Here is a 19,549-nt window from a genome sequence, read left to right as displayed (position 1 = left end):
GCAATCCAACAGGACACTAAAAAGAGATAAAAAAACATAGTTTGTTTGAAGTTTGCGAGAGGGATTTGCATGTTTAAATTTGGCTGTGATACACTTAATATACTCGCGTCTCAACACAACTTCCATTCGGGGAGTGGGGACTGATCCAAAGTAAAAGGCAAACAAATCTTTTGAAGCAATCGATAAGAGGTTGGAAAGACAGTATACATGAGAGGGAAAAAAACAAGATACGTCTCTCTACTGGTTTTCTGCCACTACTAGCCCCTAGACTGGGCCTGAGCGATTTAAAAGTCAAATAGCGCCTGTGGAGAGCGAGGAACTGAGAGACCTTTGAACAGTGACAGTGGAGGCAATATGTTTATACTTCAGCCAGTCTAATGGCCAGAATCAAAAGCACTCTTCTCCCCAAAGCGCTGCCCAGCCCCTCTGCTGACTCTAGCCATTACCGTGTGCTGCCTGGTGTTCGCTGCGCCTCCCCGTCAGGCTGCAGATGCTCCGGGGAGCGGCTGGATATTCAGGAAATTTGTTTTTTTCCCTCTGCTTTATGTCTATGTTTGGTTTATTCACACTCAACTTCACTTGATTTGATTCCTTTACATTTACTTTGCTGCAGTCTGTGCACAGTGATGGGACTTTTATTGTGAAGAAACTGAATGTCATTCTGTCCTTCAGTACTGTATATTCAACAGAAGTTGTCCAAGGAACTCTAATTTATTCATCTGCTTTAGGCTTTCAGTAGGTTTTAGTTGCAGAAGTTTGGCAGAATATGCTTTCAGTTATACTGTTATATACTGTATTCTTGCATTTAAAAAAAATGCAGCTTAGGAGAAACGTTTTGAATATGTCAATCAAAATTCATACAATTTAACAATTAATGGGAACTCTCAGTCCTGTATTTCACGCATGAGAAAATCTCTATCTGCATGGGATAAACTGTCAGTGAATACACTTTAAACTGATGATGGGGATTGAACACTTTCTTCCCTTGGTAACAGCTTTTATGTGTCATTTGCAAGGGTATGACTGACACGTCGGAAGTAGATTTTATTTTATCCGCGCCACGGAGTCAATCCTTCACCAAATTCACACCGTTCCCCAGAGAAAAGATGTATACTTTTGCTTTTGACACACCATTGAAATAAGGAGGAAAGAGGGGAAAAATAGTCAGTCAGTTCCGTTTGGTTTGAGATATCATCTTTTCACTCCGAACGCTTTCCTCTCCGTCTCCTTTGGCGAGCTGAGCAATCTGCGCCGCCTTCGGAAAAAAAAGAGGCTCTTGAAGCAAAAAAAAAGAAAACACACGTCGCCTGCCGCTACAATGAGCGCCATTGTTTGAGTGCAGATTGCTATTAGTAAAGACAGAGAGAGCGATTAGGGTCGGAAATGAAGCATTGTGGAGGAATCAACACCTCCCTTGGCATGCGCGTGCACACGTTGCAGAACTCCTGAAGGGCAGATGATTAAATCTCGCCAGGTGCGGTGGGGAGGATATCCATTTTCCCCGCTACACTTATCATATCTGCTCGTTAAAGCCGCTCAGTGCTGAATATTTAGGCCTTACTAAATTGGCGAGGGGTGGGGGAGAGAGTATTAAAATGAGCCATTAAAGCATAAACGGGTTATCGCTGCAATGGCTCTCCGAGCACCATGCCTGCTCTTCAAAGGGGCCCCCCTCGTCATAATCCATTTACTCTGGTATTAGTGCCTCTAACTTTCCAATATGTTAATTTGATGCAGCGATTGACCCCGATGTCCAATCGGTCGCTAATAGCATTAGGGGTGAACTGCAACGTTTACAAATGAGAAGGGAAGCTCAGAGCAGATATTTTCTTCCGTCTGAGATATTCCCTCAGATGTTTTTAAACCATTGTTTCATTCTGTGACTGGGAAAGTGTCCAAAACAGACAACAAAAGTGCACTGTGTGAAGATGGTTCGCTTGCTGCTTGTTGTGCATTAATTAAGAGGACATCTTGACTGACTGCTGAGTGTTTGTGTTTCCGTAGGTTCCTTCCTGGAGGGCCGTGTGGCTGTTACCCAGAGGGGAGGCCACAGGGAGGCAGAGGGGGGCCGCAGCACCTACCCGACCACCCAGGACACTGACCACGATGGCCCGCTGGTCACCACCGCTCCACCTTTCAACGTCCTCAACCACCACCCCCCTTACAAAGGCTTCCTGGCTCCGGAGTCGTACCACACCGACGACCTCCGTGGACACCCACAGTTTTTCGAAGACAGCGGGGGTGCCACCATGCCAGGCTCGGGCCACCACCTGGTACAGGAGCCCTCCACGCAGCTGATGCCCCACGAGGATGCGCCGGCCTTCTCCGACGTCGCTTCGCCAACCCCCACCACGCCGGCAACGCCCGCGTCCACCATCACCGCCCGCAATCCCGTCGGCACAGATCGGCGCGGGCCCAAGATCGCGGACGCGATGAACGGAAAAACCACGACGTCGCACAGAGATTTCGTCATGGCTGACTCCCTGACCACTGCTACGCACGCCTCCACCCCTCCCCCCTGTGCCAGCACTCCCAATATGGCTGTTACCATGGGACGGGGCTCGTCAGACGGAGCCCGAGTCGCCATAGCAACCACCGCATCGCCGCCGGCCTTGACAACCTTGGTGAACACGGACTCCATCGCTGAGAGGGAGAGGTCCGCAGCTCAGAATAACAAGTCCCCAGACAGAGCGGTCCCTGCCGCTGCAGCCGTTGATTTGGAGGAGGAAACCACGACAACCACCATCATCACCACCACTGTCATCACTACCATGCACACCCCAGGTAATACCATCTGCAGATAGATACTGGGGAATGGAGCTGAGGTTCACCCTCCTGGACTGTTACGTGCATTGTGAGCCAGTAGGGACAGGCTTAATGTGTGTAATCAGGAATAAAAAAAAGAACAACACTAATGAACAGGGACAGTAGAAGGGTCAAAACATATGAGTGTGTGTGTGACTTCTCTGATGTAAAATATGAATGCGCTGGAATTTAAAATCCAGGATTCGATAGCATGCTAGATGCAGTGTTATAAATGTTCCATATACATTGGATGAAGAGCCTCATGTTATCACATTACATGTATAGTATTGCTACAAAACAAAACAAGTATTGGAACAAAATAGTAGTCTTAGTATAAACAGCTTTAGTCCAAAAAGTATCCTCCTTAATCTTCTCACCAAGGCCGAAGATTTCAATTCCCTGTGTTGTGCCCTCCCCATTTACCAAGGGCTTTCAGTTGGCCGGAATATCTGTATTCCTGCCCTGGATGCTCGCTGTCCAGTTGAAGGCTGGCGCTTAAAATCTTTATTCCATATTTTTTTGTTGCCGTGGTTCTGAGGATAGAACCCCCCCAATCAACATCCACCAGATGGTGACTGGAGTTTCACAACTTCATTTGTGTCAAATCCTCTGGGTCTCATTTGTGGAAACCTGGAGTCAAAAAAACATCTTTTTTTTCATCCAGTATTTGGGTGTGAGACGGCAGTATGAGGAATGGGGGGGTGGGGGGAAGTGAAGCAGACGCAGCCCCGCGCAAGTTGTTTTCCTGAGCGCCTAGAGAGGGATACTCCCTCTCTATTTCAGGCTTCGGTCCGGTCCAGGTGAGGAAGGTGAGCAAAGGTGTGCTCTGGGCCCCCTGGGAGTGACCGCCCTCACGGCTTTCTTGTGCGAGCGGCCCCTGGTGACCAGCACCTCTTAACCAGGCGGCAGAGATAAAGGAGCCGCTCGAGTGGAAAGACCTGAAGGCGACCGGAAAATGGTCTGTGGCCAGCCGGCCCTACCTGATCTTTCCCTTGTGCAGAGAGAGACAGAGAGAGAGAGAGAGAGGGAGTGAGAGAGTGAGAGTGAGTGAGTGAGGCGGAAAGAAAGGTAGAGAGAAAGATGAAAAACAAGAACTCGCTGTTGATCCTGGCAGAAAATGAGAAAACCTTGAAAGACAATTAAGGTGTGGGGCGCGAGGCCTCGGGAATGAAGAGGGATCAAGGGAGGGAGGGAGCCTCACCGGTCCTCATGCCATCTCCTGTTCTTTTTTCCCTCTCCCTTTTTCATCTTCTCTCTCTTCTACTCTTCCCCCCCCCCTCTCTCTCTTTCTACTCCACAGCTCCGTGCCTCACCAACTTCACGGCGCCCGAGGGCTACATCGAGACGCCACCGCCACCCCAGATGCAGGCGGGGTCCTGGTACGAAGCGACCGTGGACTGCACCTACACCGTGACCGTCTACATGGGCTTCGGCGTGGAGATTCAGGTCAGTGTTAATGTCCCGTCGGCATCAAGGCAACGGTCGACTACTGTAATTGTCTCTATGCCAAGCCTTGGTGGGGCTGGATTATTTGTGTGATAGGGATTTACACAAGGATAGTAATTCTGCGATTTAAGGGAAATTCTGCCCAATTACCGGTAACCTTTTAATATATTTTCAAGGTCAATTTAAAAAACAGATGGTGCTGTAATAACATTTATGTTTCTAAAGACCACAGAGGCATCAGTTGTTTTTAAAAGGCTTTGGGATCTTTCCATGAAACTTCAAAGGATACGGTTGTAATGCATTTGTAACATACTGTATACTGAATCTTCTGCTTTTACATATCCTGACTAACTACACGTGAAACCAAATTACCCGCACACTTCACTATACATGTGCTTAGCATTTTTCAGTTGCCTATATATTTTCTTAAGCGCATAAACAACAGCAGAGACAGGTTAAACACAATTAGGTATTTAGTGAGCCTAATTGATTGGGAACTTGCTATCTCTCTCTCTTAATAGGCCTTATCTTACAGTAGGGCTCTGTAGCACTATGCTACTGTACTCCTCGTCAGGTCAGGCTGAGCGTGCTACTGGAGAGGCAGGGTTGGAGAAGGAAGGTGCTTCCCTCTGAATACAAATGCAGGAGGTGCAGGAGGAACCTCTCTGTCCACACACAGGCCTGCGCCGTCTCCTTGCCAGTCGCTCGGCGCTTATCTAGACAAACAGGCGCGGACGCTTTCATCTGCTGTTGCCGGTGCCAGTGTGGGCATAGCCCTGACAGATTGCCTCGCAGCACAGGCTGACACTGGCACGGTCACGAGGGACGCTTGGACCAGTGAGAATTCACTTTTTTTTTTTTTTTTAAAGAAATCTTTCTTTCTTTCTTCCCCCCGACCTGTGTGTATTTTGAGTGACAGATGTCTTGTTGTGCATGGCGATCGATTTTTTTTTTCCGGAATGGTGTCCGCCGGCCAAAAGGTTAAATGTCAAGCGATCTACTGATTAGCATGGCTGAAGGGATGGGTGCAGGCAGCTTTGCTCATTAAATACCGTCAGCCTTGGATGCTCGACCAGTGATTTTTAGAGAAAATAGATATCTGCTTTCACCTGATTCACTGCACTTATGGTTATTTCTCTGGGCCTGCCTGCCTGCCTGCCTGCCACTGCCATTCATAGAAATAGTGCAAGCATTAGCCTGACGGGCTTCCAGATGTTTTCAGCCAATTTAATTTGGACAGAATGAGTGCTCACCGCAAATCATTGTCAATGATCCTCCACAGCTGCTGAGTCTCTTTGTGAGGGCATGAAATAAAAGAAGCTGAGGGTATGTGTGTGTGTGTGTGTGTGTGTGTGTATGTGTGTGTGGAGGTGGGGATAGGGAAGGGGTAGGCTATCTATCCTCTCCTCGTCCCATTCACTCACTCTTGTTAACCCAGGGACAGTGTATAAATATCTTCCTCCAGCTCCTCCTTATGCCACAATTATTCACGGTGACTGATACGTGTGGACGCTACGGAGTTCCTTCCTTAATTAATTGCTTATGGATTATCTGTCCAGTCCTTTTTGTTTGTTTATGGGGCTCAGTAATGCCCCCCGCCCGTTAAAACGTCTCTCTGGCAACTCTTAACTTAATTAAAGAGGCCTCATCCTCGTGCTGATAGACAAAAATAATGTTTAATTCAGACAATGCGGGGGATACCTACTGCATCGACGACCGGGGAGTTTATGACCCTGTTTAGTCGATTGGGCACGTCCGGCTCTAAAAGGCTTGGTTTAGTATCCCACTGATCGGCAGGCTTCTCTGGTGGGGGGGTTGTGGGGGCATAATCCCCTCCTAGAGGAATTTAATGAGTCATCGGATTTAGACGAAACTGAATGCAAACCCTATTTCCGTGACTCAAGAGAAGTCAGGTGAGCTGAGGATGATAATCCCCCCAAAGTGTGAATATCTCTCTGGCAGCGAGATGTCCGCACTGCAGGGGAGGTCACTCAGTACAGTCTGCATGGATTGTGCTGCTCTATTAATACAGGTGTCTACCTGAGCAGAAGATTAGGCCACCAAGGGACCGACTTGAGGTCATATGACGGCATATACGGTAGCCAGAGGGATCATCACTTGACCACACGTAACCTGCTGGTCCAAGCCAAATGAACAAGTGTACCTGCCAATTTATTATTCCCCATCAGGTCATGACACACACACACACACACACACACACACACACATGCACACACACACACACACACACACACACACGCACTTTGAATTATTTTTAGTTTCATGTTTCATGTTTCATTTTTATTTCACCCATGGTGCTAGACACACACACACATACTGTTTTTTTTTGTACATCTTGACTACTGTTGAGTGTGTGTGTGTGTGTCTAGCACCATGGGTGAAATGAAATGAAACATGAAACATGAAACTAAAAATAGTTCAAAGGTGCTAAAGGGGAAAAAAGCCTTTAGTTGACAGACTGACAAAATCAAGATTTGAGGATTTGCACCCATACAGCTGTGTGTTTTGGCTTTGGCTGGTTGCAATCAGTCTGTCTTCACAGGCCAGCGCTATATTACACAATAAATGTACCATAATGATGATTTCCCTCTAATGCACTCTTGCTGTATAATCATTTTGGTGATGTTATCGGTGTCTCATAAAAACCAGTGGGACTGATCAAATGCTATCATCACTTTTTTATTACCTGGACCGCTCACCTTCCAGAGAAAAGTCCAGGCATGAGGACCTCATCACAGCTCAAGCCTAGCCAGGGTGGAGGGAGGCCCGAACCATGCCTGTTTTTCCTCTCCATCCACCCAGGGGCTTTTCATTGGCAGTGACACCACGTTTGTTCATTTGAGCACATTAGCATGGCTTTATGACTTGCTGCCTGAAGTAGCCACCTTTGGCCCCACAGGTCTGCCTTTGCATCAGAATCAGCCTCGTCTGTTATTAGAATGAGATTATGGTGTCGAATTATGCTCTGATTACCATATCGGTGGCAGATATTTGAAAGTGATTGCGTGTAGAGTTCCCCGAGGCTGTGTTGATGTGATTGTGATAATGGATGCAGGAAAGTTCCACTGGGTATAGCGATGGTTTGAGGGCACTGCCACACAGAAAGAAATGACAGGGGAATTCTAATATCCTATTTCACTAGCACATATTTACTGAGCACTGCAATCAGTGGGACAGATTCTCGCCCTCATAAAGGTTATTGTGTTGTGTGGAATCAAGTAGGAGTTTAGTGGTCGCTTAGATTTCGCTGTAAACAGTACGATTTGAGGAAAAAAGTCAAAGTCAAAGCTTTTGCTGAGACTGCTGGCACTGAAACCCCTCGCTGACAATTATTGATGCCAGATGGCATAGGCTGTCTTTCTGCGGAACTTTACTACGAAACGACAAAGAGACTTTAGAGTGAACTTTTTCTAATTGTTATTCCCTGCACTGCAGAAGTTAGCCCATTCTCTCTTATTGCCTAACACTGAACCACTGTCATTCTCTTGGAAAAAAAGAGTCTGTGAGAGGCTTCATGGAAACTCAAGTCTTTCTACAAGGCAGTGGTTCACTGGTCCCAGAGAGATCTATAAGATGCCTACCTCAGCCACGGCCACCGCATAGGCATCGACTGACGGTCGATATTCTGAACTGCTGTGGATTAAGTGGTCCTCGGTCCGGTTCAATAAAGTACAGTTATATCTCTCGCTCTCTGTCTGAGGTGATAGCAAAGATTGATTGGGATGCATCTGTCATCTTGGACAGTTAAACAGCAGATTGACCGAAGGCAGAAGCCATACATGTGTGGCTGGAAGGAGTTAAATGGCACCCTAGCAAGAGGAATGAGGCCTCTTTACCGTGAAAGAAAATCTTATCTCAGTCGCATCTCAGTTCTAGAAATTTAATGACACATAGCCTTATGCTTTATGTAAATCCTTTAAGTAATACAATAATTCAAATTTTGTTAGTTACCTATTACCTTCCACTGGAGAAGATTTCCCACAATCCCACATTCCATTATAATAAAAAAAAATCCTGAGAGATTTTTTTTTCTTTCTTATTCAAACACTTGCTGGTGATACTTTGCATATCTCTTGGCTTGGGAGATACTTACTGTAAATTAAACAGTAAGGGTTCTGCTCATGTGTTGCGCTGCATAATATCAGCCCATCTGCAGTGACTGGCATGCAAAATCCAGAGAGTGCAGGCAGGCAGGCAGGCAGGCAGGCAGGCAGGCAGCTATATCTGCATATTCCATAGCCTGGGATGTGCTTGGGCTCACTCAAGACAGCTTGTAAAATTCAGCCTCTGCGTTTAGCACGCCTCTTCTTGTTTTTTTCCCCCCATTTCTTTCCGTGCGCCTGGGCCCTGTGGTGATAACCCAGGCGTGCTGTTTACTGAAGATTATTAAGGATGCCTAAACCCATTACCACTCGGCAGCCGTCGGCCAACAGTGTCCTGCTCGGCCGATCGATCGATACCTGACCGTTGTGCCGGATCCTCCTGTCTAGGGGGGGCTGCCGCTAGCCCCGTATTTCAGATGCAGGAGCCTAGCATCCTATCAAGCCTGTCCTTCACGTTCAAACACCATGTGTCCTTTAGGCGAAAGCTACCGCCAGGAGAAACACTATTTATACACACACTGAACACAAAGACACTGAGGGCGCGTCCCCAGTCTGGGAGAGACACGCTGCCCGCAGTCTGAAAGGTCAGTTTCATAGCGACGGCGAGTATTTTCACGAGGCTGAACAAAAGCAAGCTATGAAAATTCAAAACAACAACAAGAGTAATAAATGCAAAACAACAACAAGAGTAATATTACACACAAACATAGAAAAGTGTTGGAACGTCGGTGTTGGAGAAAGGTCGGGCATTAATTAAGAGAGCGTCTGAGAGTAAAATACAAGTCTGCAAGGTCACTGTGTTCTCACTGCATGAGGATAGGTAAGTATGTACGGCAAATAAAAATCAATACAACACATCACATTATGCATCTCATCTCTTGGCGGCTATCCTTTTGCATGCACTGCTGCAGCATTTCGCTGGGATAGATGGCTCATATATTTTGTGATGAGAGCGGTACAATTGTCTGTCTGGAAAGGTTGAATTAATTTGGCTCCATGACTGAGCGATAACGCTTGCCCCCTCACCTGGCCTTGCAAGACATGGTATAGTGCGCATGCAGACGAGTGAGATGAATCATATTCTCTCTTCAGTTTCGGCGCGACTCGATCAGCCAATTACTTTACTTAGTTTTGTATTATACTTGGCAGCAGCCATATAGTGGAGTACCCTGGGAATTGTTCGGTGCGATCGATAACCTCAGATGCCACCCTAATCATCTCCCGATCGCATGCCGTGCCGCCGTCGTCATCGCGAAAGAAGCCGGCGGTGAGCGAAAAGCAAGAGCCTGTTAACTACCTGTCACATTTCAGGAGACCTACTCCTTCTGGGCGACCACAGGCCCCTGAGCACTCCAGTGCTGCGAGACGGCTGGAGCAGGAGCTACTCTCGTACAGTTAATTAAAATGCCACCGGCGGTTTTAATGAGTTTCCTTTTATTTTTCCAAAAAGCGCCTTCCCACTCCTTCAGTCCCAGAATCTCATATATTTCCTCACAAAGATGCTGAGCTCTTTTGGAGGACTCGGGGCATTCTGCACTGTGCTGTTCTTCTGTTCTGTTCTGTTGTATGAGACGGGTGGTGGATAAGAAGATAGTCGCTGGAAGGTTTGCCGAGTGGGAAACTTTCCCAGTTTATCTGGGTGGGCGGAAGGGATTTGCGCTCAGCAGAAGTGGAGGCCAGGAAGACAATAGGGCATGAAGATTATCTGGAGCTGCTTGCCCCGGCCTCTCAAGAGGCTATTTCATTCCTAAAACGGACTCCTCTGGCCACGTGCCACTATTTTAGTACTTTAGAAAGATATTTCAATATTTTAACATCACGCTAGCGGGTACAGTATATCAGAATAGTGATTTTTTTTCTTACCTGTAGCACTGTTAATACAAAGTTTTGAGGTTACTATACAATGTATGAGAGTAAAGACATCTATTTTAATCTAATTTATTTCATTCATTTCATTTCATTGATCAATTATATCATATCAGTTAATTATTAATGTTTGCATAATTAATGAATGTCGTGAAGTTGCTTCTTAAACAACCTTATACCTAATTCTTAAATCCAAAGCTGACAGAGACAGCTAAACTTTAAACTCAATGTACTTGCAGGCTTTAAACTAGATGTGCAGTACATTGTACAAATCACCTCATTGGCTATATGTGTGAAGTTACTATGGTAATAAATATTAATATGTAATCCATAGTGTGCAGTAATAATTTATATGAGCTGCTCCTAGGTTGGGCTACACCACTTCATTATCAGAGGAAGTGTGTTTTGATTGTGGAACATGGTGTGTGAGGTATAATGATTGTGGTTGTACAGGCAGTAGCTAATGATGTCGGACCTGCTAGACAGGAATGCTGTGAAGCTGAGAGGCACTGACTGACCTTACTGGGGTGAAAATGGGGTGTTGGCCGCCTATCCAACACAGCACTGTCCTCACTCACCGACATCCTCTCTGATGCAGACGCACACCCTTTGGTGTCGACGCCAGTGTCATTTTCTCTGTGACCTTCATTAATGCAGAGGTCACGCGACACAATAAACACCAGGCATTAGAATGCAGGGGCGCCAGCAGCGCGAGAGGAGTGCAGTTAATTTATCAGCATCCACTTGAATTAATTACACCGAGCGGGACGCGTGGAAAGGAAAAAGGAAAGTCAGTCCAACCCGTTCGCTTTAAACGCCGTCTCAGTCATACGGCAACGCGATCAATTCTCCAAGACTGGTTGTAGACGCAGAACCCAAAAACACACACCGACTATGTAAAGCCCAACAGAGACGTATACTGTACTGTATGCCTGGGTAACGGCAATGGAATCCTCTGTAACTAATTGCCTAAAGCCTGACAGTGCGCTTCTCCTCCTCGGACGGCTGACGCTCCACTTCACTGTGACGGATCGTCTGTCTCCACCGCAGCAGATAACTGAGGGCTCAATGCCTGGATGGATAATGTTGCATCTCATTGTTTTGCCTTGCTGTCTCGCAGCTGGCGTGCTCAGCAAAGCTCTCGCCTGCTTATTCTTCATTCTGAAGGGTACTGTCTCCCCGGCCCAGCCCCAGCCCGGCCCACGTTCCACCGATACTGCACACAGAGCCCCGGAGTTTTGGGCCTGGATTTCGCTGACCGTAGCATCTCGCTGATAGGAGCATCATTCAGCCGGCGCGCGAGCGAGCGAGGCGGGTGGGCCATGTTGGAGTGTAGTGAGCTGCTGATGATTTATGATTACACTACGCTATTGACAAAATCATCATCATACACGCAGATGAAAGACTTTGTACAATTCTGTGAGTGATCCGGAGGAAAATTAAAAACGTTGTCCTTGACATGTGTTGCTATCTGATCAAAACACAGAGACCGCGACTTAGCAAAGCTACAGTATACCATAAGAGGTGCTTGAACCCACCACATGCTGCAGACAGATCAAAGCCCCGGTGCCTTGTTAGGTCTCCTGCTTCAAACAGCATAGTATTGTCTGGCCTATAATGGCCGAACCGGTCACACAGTCCAAAGCAATATCTGCAATGACCGCTCCCCTGCCACGGCTTGCGGAGAATGTTGATCATGTTATGCTCGTATGGCTTCATCTTTCACCCCTTCTGCATTCTCTCTCCGAGTTAATCTTTTGGAAATTCTTGTCCTTCCCTCAGCCACTGATATCAGCAAGCAGCCAGAAGCAGTGACAGACTGATAGCCAATCACCATCATCAAAAAGCGCCCACCCTATTATCTCCGCGTCCGCCCGGGCAAGAAATAGAGAGCCAAATGAGACCGGCCCTTTTCACAAATGTGCGGTGTGCGGCTCTCGCTCTCGGGAACAAGCTTGCGTTCGCCTGTCACATACAGTATACCACTCTATGGGAATCAAGAGAAAATTAGAGCTCTAACCATTTCTGAATTCCGTCGGTGCGGTATGTTCTTTTCGTGCCTGTGGAGTGGAGAGGGGAAGACGTGTGAGAGGATTTGGTGGTTGATATGCATGTAAATAGACAGATTTTTAGTCTATGCCCCCCCCCCACCCCCACCCCCTCATCCAGTTGCCCCATTGCACCGTGCTGCCCACCTCAATCAGTGGGCCTCTATGCTGGCTATCATTCAGAGAGTGAAAAGGGCCATTTAATGGGGACTCTGCCCCATAATGAGCAGTGCTTCCTTCTAGCACATTCTCCCCCAAATGCCTATTAAAATCTCTCTTAAGTTGGTGATTGCCTGTCTCAAGCTGAAATTGGAAATGCGCTAAATTGGACTCAGGGCCTTGGACGCAGTATAGCCAGGCAAAAGAGAATGGGATGGAGGGGACATTATCTGCTTGCCAGGGTGCCTTAAATGGATTGGATGATTTGGATTAATTCAATATGGCTGGGTCCCTGGCTCTCATACCTCATTTCTTTTCAAAAAGAAAGGAAAGGTTAGCAGCAGAGAGCTGAGTCAGAAGTATGTTTCTTTATTATTCACTGAAGCCTCAAGGATCACTCTAAATAATATTTTGTAAATGTATTGTATGCTTGACTGAACACTTGGGTGTTATCAGGGCTGGAGTGGATGGATCCTGACAGGTTTGTGGTATTATTCAGCGGCTTTGTGTTCAACTGCTCTGCAGTTTGTACCTTGATGGCACTGTTGGCACCTCTATTTATTTATTTGATATAATTGTTAGTGTACACAATGCATCTGCCTAGACTTTTCTATCCATGACGGCAGCTTTAGAGGATTGTGAAGTTATTTTGAATTCTGTTTATTGGTATTCTTGTGATGGTCCTAAGATGGCTGCCATAGTCTCTCGATTCTAAAAAATCTAAACATCTTTAAATCTGAGCGTGTTTATTCCTGCTCTGTAATGAATATCTGTCCTTGGCTGGCGAGTAGAAATGACACCTTTTTTCCATTTGACAGTAAAGCACCTCTTTTGAGTGCTCTCCTTCTCTCTGCCCTCTTGGATGGTTCAGCTAGAAAAAAAAGGGGGCACAGCACTCAACAGCAGCAGTGCAGGTGCTTTCAGACGAACACACACACACACACACACACACACACACACAGAGAGAGAGCTATATCTGTAAACACACTCCAACTCCTCGTCTCCACCCATTCAGTCATGGTGTCAGACAGGGCTGCACTCTCCCTGTGTTTCTCCCAACACAGCCATCATTACCCCACATGGGGTTACAACTACTCCTTTTCTTTCCCCTCCATCAGCAGTGAACTTGCCTTGACACTTGTGCTCTGTGGTGGCAGGGGATGGGTGGGCGCACAAGAGTTCTCCAGGGAACGAAACAAAAAAGACGGGAATAAAGACAATTAGTGGATGATACATTACACCTCCATTACTGCCACAGTGGGGAACGCAGCAACGCTAACACGGAGATGCACTTCAGGGTGAACGTGCGAGTTCAGCTCACTGATTTAGCCGTAACGCTCTCTCTTGTCGCCACCGCGAAGCTAACGCGGTGCACCTGTTTGACAGAGCGAGAAACATGCACTGACGGCCCGCGCTGTTGTACACTGCCCCCGTGCCCTCTACCCCTACCCCGCCATGGGTATTTACAAGTAAAAGTGCCCCTGCCAACATTTAAACCGCCTCCGAGCTCCAGTCTGAAGTAAATCATTGTGTTATCTGAAATCTAACTCAGTCAGACTTAAGCCGAAGGGGCTCCTCGTACCTGTCTTCACTGGAGGAGTAACAGCAAGAACTGGCAGCTTCCGTTTGTGACCTCATTTGAGGATAATCGATGATGACATCGATCCTGTATCCTGTTGAAAATGTGTATATATACCAGGAGGGATTTCAGGAGTCGTTATGGTTTCAGTGGAGACACTTGGAATTTAGGAGTTATGGATACAAAGCAACAGAATCAAAGCTGGTTATATTCTACATTTGTAGAAAGTGAGAACCTATAGACTTTTAAAAAAGGAAAAACAAGTGTTGGGATGTATTCTAACTTAGGATTATAGATGTTGTAGAATGCCTATGCAGTTTGACGAATATATTCTTTATGAACTGTGTGGTTGATTTGATTTCCAATGAAGTCAAGAACTCAAGGTCAAACATGTTCAATGCATTTATAAGACAGTTTAACTCCTCATTGCCTTTTCAGCATGTAGTTTTCACATTAATGGTGTTGGAAATGCGTATACCTTCAGAAAAGAAATGTAAGGAATTCTTAGTTTGGAAAATCATTATGCTTATACGTATGTGTTTCTCAGCTGATCGACCTAAGCATCTAGAGAGGCATCATTTACTCAAATTATACAATTATCCTTAGTCACGGAATATGTCCTAGTTCTGCACTGATTCATATAGATATGTTATAATTTAGTATGAATCAGTTCTCTTCAATTTTATATTTGTATACAGTAGGTGTTTTAGTTTTGATATATGTCTCCTCAGAAAAGTCATTATTTTTATTTTGCCGAAAGGCATATAACACCATGTTTTGCTGTTGCAGTAATGTGAGTTCCTGGACATTTCTAGTCAGCACTCCGTATCAACAGAGATCAGTTCAGTGCTATATATTGCTTATTATAATTAGTGTGAACAAGAACTCGACACTTCAAACACTGATGCTAGGGAAAAGAGACTAATTAGATTTGCTTCGAAGTTCCCCAAGAATGTATAAGTAAAGCGTCATTAAAAAAAGATGTCCCACGTTAAGTCAGGGTTAGGATTGATTTGTGTTTTCTCAGGCTGATGAATTTGAGACATTACCTCCTGTGACCTATTTGTCTCCATTTCCTGAACCGTTTTTCTGGGCCAGCTGGCACCAAGCACAGGATGGTTTTCCTATCAATTTATTGCCTGGCCTGGTTCTCATTCACATAAATGGGCTTAATCTCCGCAGTCCAGCCAGCAGATGTGAACACTGGCACCGCTCTATGCCAGCTCCACTTTGTGGCACAGTGGCCCAGCACTGGCACACCTTATAAAGGGAACGCCGCTTCTGGACAGGGCTGGAGGGGGCATGCAGGGAGAGATGGAGAGAGCAAGGGAGTTCTTGTGGAGGGAGAGAAACGAGTCTATTAACCCCCCCACCACCCCCCTCACACCCCCCTAGTCCTCCCTGGTCTCCTTTGCAGCTTGTTTGTGTTGTGAGAGGATTTTAAGTCGCCCAAATATGGCTGAGGCAGGGCCTTTTGTAGATGGGGGAGAGTGCAGTGCAGCACTTTAAAACACTTTCAGGAGGATTTTTTCTTTCACTCGCTACCTTCTCTCTCCCTCTTTCTCTTTCTTTTTCTCTCCCTCTCCCTCTCTTTCTCTCTTTCTCTCATTCTCTCTTTCTACCCGTTTCCCCCGTGAAGGTGCGCTGGCCTCGTCGGGTCAGCTATCAGCTCTCTGCAGCCCTCTCTGCTCCCTTTGATTTATTCGGCTGCAAGGCGGTCCCCTCTCTCCCTGCTCCCCCCTGCCCCCTCTCCCCTCGGAGGTCACCCTGTTTTAGCGGGAGATTTCAGCTGCAATTTTCCCACTCCCCGCACCTTCAAATGCACATCCAGGCCGAGCGCTCCACTGAACTCTAAGTCCAGAGAGAGAGAGAGAGAGAGAGAGGGAGAGAGAGAGACTTATAGTGTGAGAAAGAAAGAAAGAAAGAAAGAGAGGGAGGGAGGAGGGGAGGAGAGAGGGATGAGGTGTGTAGTGCTGAAATGAAAGCTTCCATTACTCAGAGGCCAGGAGTACTCAGTGTGAAGGCCTGAGTGAGAGGGAGACTGAGAGAGAGGGGCCGCACTTACTGCTGTGTTTTGGGTCAGGGTACCAACAATTAGAGCGCAATCTAACAATCAGGCCTCGATTAGTCTCTGCCTACTGTCTTTATCAGCTGCCGCGTTATGGGCAGAGACATTTTTTTTCCCTCTCGCTCGCTCGCTCCGCTCCTCGTGTTGCTTGCGCCGGATCAATACGCCCGATCGATTGGCCGGGCCCCCTCGCTGGTAAACACTCGGCGATTTATGGGCGCGGAGCAGAGGCCAATTAAAAGCATGGCGCGCTGGGTCCTGTCTAATGCAACCACGTCGCTCACACATGAGTCTAGGGAGTCGTCGTCGAGGCCTTAAACACTTTGGCCGCCTGTCCTGTGGTGGGTGTTATATTGACGGTAAAATAGATTAGCCTACATGCTCGCGGCACCCGCACGCCTAGTAGTCATGTTCGCTCGGTTTCGTAAAAGGCAAAGAAGTCTAAATATTTGTGTCAGTCGTGAGATCATTAAAAGCTGCTTCAGTTTGCGTTTCAGATCAATTTGTAAAAGATTAATCATCTTCTTTCTTTCTTTGTTGTGCTATCATTTAGTCACTTAGCATTTCTTGCTATGCATTACTTGCATTACTATTTTATTCACTCGGATTGCGGACAATGCAGATGATCTCATTCTCCATTGTCCATCTGACTTGCAGACAGTGGCAAGAATATGGCAAGTATGTCATATCTATCTCACTGGACATTTTCTGATTACCGTTAGATCATGTGGTAATTTGAATAGCTAATAAGAACCCATGAGACTCCCAGAGATTTCTGTCTGTTTTACGAATCATTTTTCATTATAGTGATCAAAGGCTTAAGCCAGGTAGCTTAAGCGTGCGGTAAGATGTATTGCTACGAGCAGCCTTAGATGACAGGGTTATGATCGTAAACCATCAGGCTGTGTTTGTTTGATCCGAGATTAGGTTAATAAGGAGCCTCTGACCCTCGATCTCAAGGAGACACGAGACTGTGATCTACGGCTCTGAGGAATCACTCTGTCAGCCTGACCTGAGAACAGATCTGCCTCTTACAAAAAGCCTCACCTGTTAGGCCTGCTGTCCACTGCTTCTTACAAGCCGAGAGAGAGAGAGAATTTTTGGTAACACTTTATTTGAAGGGGTCTACATAAGGGTGTCATGTAACCGTCATAAGAATGACATGACACATGTCATGCACATTAATGACACATTATTGACGTTTATGACTGTTGTCATAATGTGTCATTCGGTTTTTGTTATGTCAAGTTGACATTGTTTGGGCGTCATCATTATGACAACTTGACATTAGGCAAGATGACATTATCTGACTGCGTCTTTGTCATGACAACTTGACATTAGGCAAGAAAATGTAATCCGTTTACAATATTGTCATGACAACTTGACATATAATTGTGTTTGGCCTGACTTATTTTCTAGGTTTTTTAAGTGATGAGCCTGAACAATTGGCTGTCATGACACCATTATAAATTGGTCATGAATACTTTTCTTGACCTCAACTACAGTGGTACAGTTTTGATTTGTCATTAAGCTGTCACAAAGAACTATTACTGACCAAAATAGTTTTCTGACAGTGTCATGAATACTTACCTTTGACCTCAAGTACAGTGAACCATCTGAGATGTTTCCTGAACATGTCATGAAGTGTCATTACACTGTCATGTAGGTTTCATTTCTGTACATTTTACATTTCTGGAACATTGAGTCTAATTTCAAGTATAATAACAACAAACACCACACTCAAGTTATGACTTCAAAGAGTTTATTTCAGCAATGAATTTTGCAAAACATATACATTGTAGTGCCTCGTTGCCATGGGTAGCTATCCTGAGTAAATAGGATAGCATTTAAAAACACCCTTAGCTTAGTGATCCCACAATTATATGCACATTCTATTTACTCTTATTTACACGTTCATCACACATGCATTACACTCAATCTTCAATAGTTTTCAATAGGCTAACTTTCAGTTTCAGGTATCAAATGTAATACGACCAAAATAAAATACCAAACCCTATACTATGGCCGGCAGTTATTAAGTAAATAAATAAAAAAATAAGTAGGCTATACCCAACCAGTTGTCAGGGTTCGTGCAAGGGGGCAGGCATATTCCCGGAAGTAGAAACACGAAATGAGCTGGTGATCAACGCACTGCTAACTGCCTTGGTTGGCCATAGATTTCAGATTTTTTTGCGATCCCATAACTTCATATAACATGTGCCCTTTGTCTCCCTTATAGCTTCTGTGTATTCTATATAGGGTATCGAAGGCAAAATTAATTCACTTCTTCCCCGTATATTACGTTGGTTTCCTGTAAAGAAGTATTTTAGCATGTCTGTTGTAGGGAAGCTAACGTTCGCCCGTAATGTTTGGATAAGAAGCTGAGTGAGCCTGCACGAAAACCATGACGGAGAGTCATTCGCAAGATCAGTGAAAATGCGTGTAGCCTACGGTAGCCTACTGTTTGATATAGTAAAGCATTACCTAGAGGCAAGTACACATAATAATAATATTAAAAAACGAACGTTAACAATTTCAGAGGTTTTCGATCTATCAGACGAGTTACAGCAGGCTAACGTCACAAACTGAGTACGAGTCTGCGCAGTACGACGGAAAGTAAACAGAATTTTGTTTCAGCCCCCTTCCATAGAGAACAACGGAGTCTGTTTGTCCATTTCTTTTAGGTCTATGGGTTCGTGTGGCAGGGCTGTAACGTTGCTAGTGTGCGTTGAAGCCTAAAACCAAAACGGCTCTCTCACGCCACTCCAGCAGCACAACAAAGAAAACTCGCGTGTAGTATGTAATGGATGGACCAGATGGACAGACGTCTTCAGCGAGGCTCGTGGAGGTTCCGAGGATAAGTGGCCATGCAGGCTATCTCACGCAAAGTCAGTGCTAGCAGCTAGCTAGGTCTTGCTGACTAGCTGAAGGCTTTATAGGCTACTTGTGGGAAATTCTCGTCTCGAAGGTTTCACTTCCAAAACAACTTCACCGTCTAGCAGTAATGTTTAAGTAAGCGTTTTACCCACTTAACACAAAGGCTATATTTGTGTTAGGCTGCAGTAAACCTTTCCCGCTAAGCAGTCGTTCTCTCTTCTCCCTGGTGTTGTTTCTTATTTCCTGATTAAGCTATGTATAAACTATGTTTATGTTACATTTGTATTATTTGAGCCAATGAGAATTGAGCTAGAGGTCAAGGGTAATCAGGAAATAAGAAACAACACCACCAGGGAGAAGAGAGAACGACTGCTGAGCGGGAAAGGTTTACTGCAGCCTAACACAAATATAGCCTATTGTGTTTAGTGGGTAAAACGCTTACTTAAACATTACTGCTAGACGGTGAAGTTGTGTTGGAAGTGAACACTTCGAGACGAGAATTTCCCACGAGTATGAAGCCTTCACTAGTCAGCAAGACCTAGCTAGCTGCTAGCACGATGCCACTTGTCAATGACTT

The 19,549-nt window shown here is 45.7% G+C and overlaps 1 protein-coding gene across 1 annotated transcript in view; it reads left to right on the top strand.

Annotated features, from left to right (window-relative positions):
• Nucleotides 1–19,549, top strand: part of sez6b (seizure related 6 homolog b) — a 159,424-nt gene that overhangs the window by 79,651 nt on the left and 60,224 nt on the right. Inside the window, exons 2-3 of the mRNA XM_062552803.1 lie at nt 2,005–2,784; nt 4,106–4,251. Coding sequence (XP_062408787.1) covers nt 2,005–2,784; nt 4,106–4,251 — 926 coding nt within the window. The remainder of the gene's footprint in view (nt 1–2,004; nt 2,785–4,105; nt 4,252–19,549) is intronic.

The sequence above is a fragment of the Sardina pilchardus genome, chromosome 13 (assembly GCF_963854185.1).
Source record: "Sardina pilchardus chromosome 13, fSarPil1.1, whole genome shotgun sequence".
In the NCBI taxonomy this organism is placed as follows: domain Eukaryota; kingdom Metazoa; phylum Chordata; class Actinopteri; order Clupeiformes; family Clupeidae; genus Sardina; species Sardina pilchardus.
The sequence above is the reverse complement of the archived record's forward strand: the minus strand, read 5'-3'. Positions and strand labels throughout refer to the sequence as shown.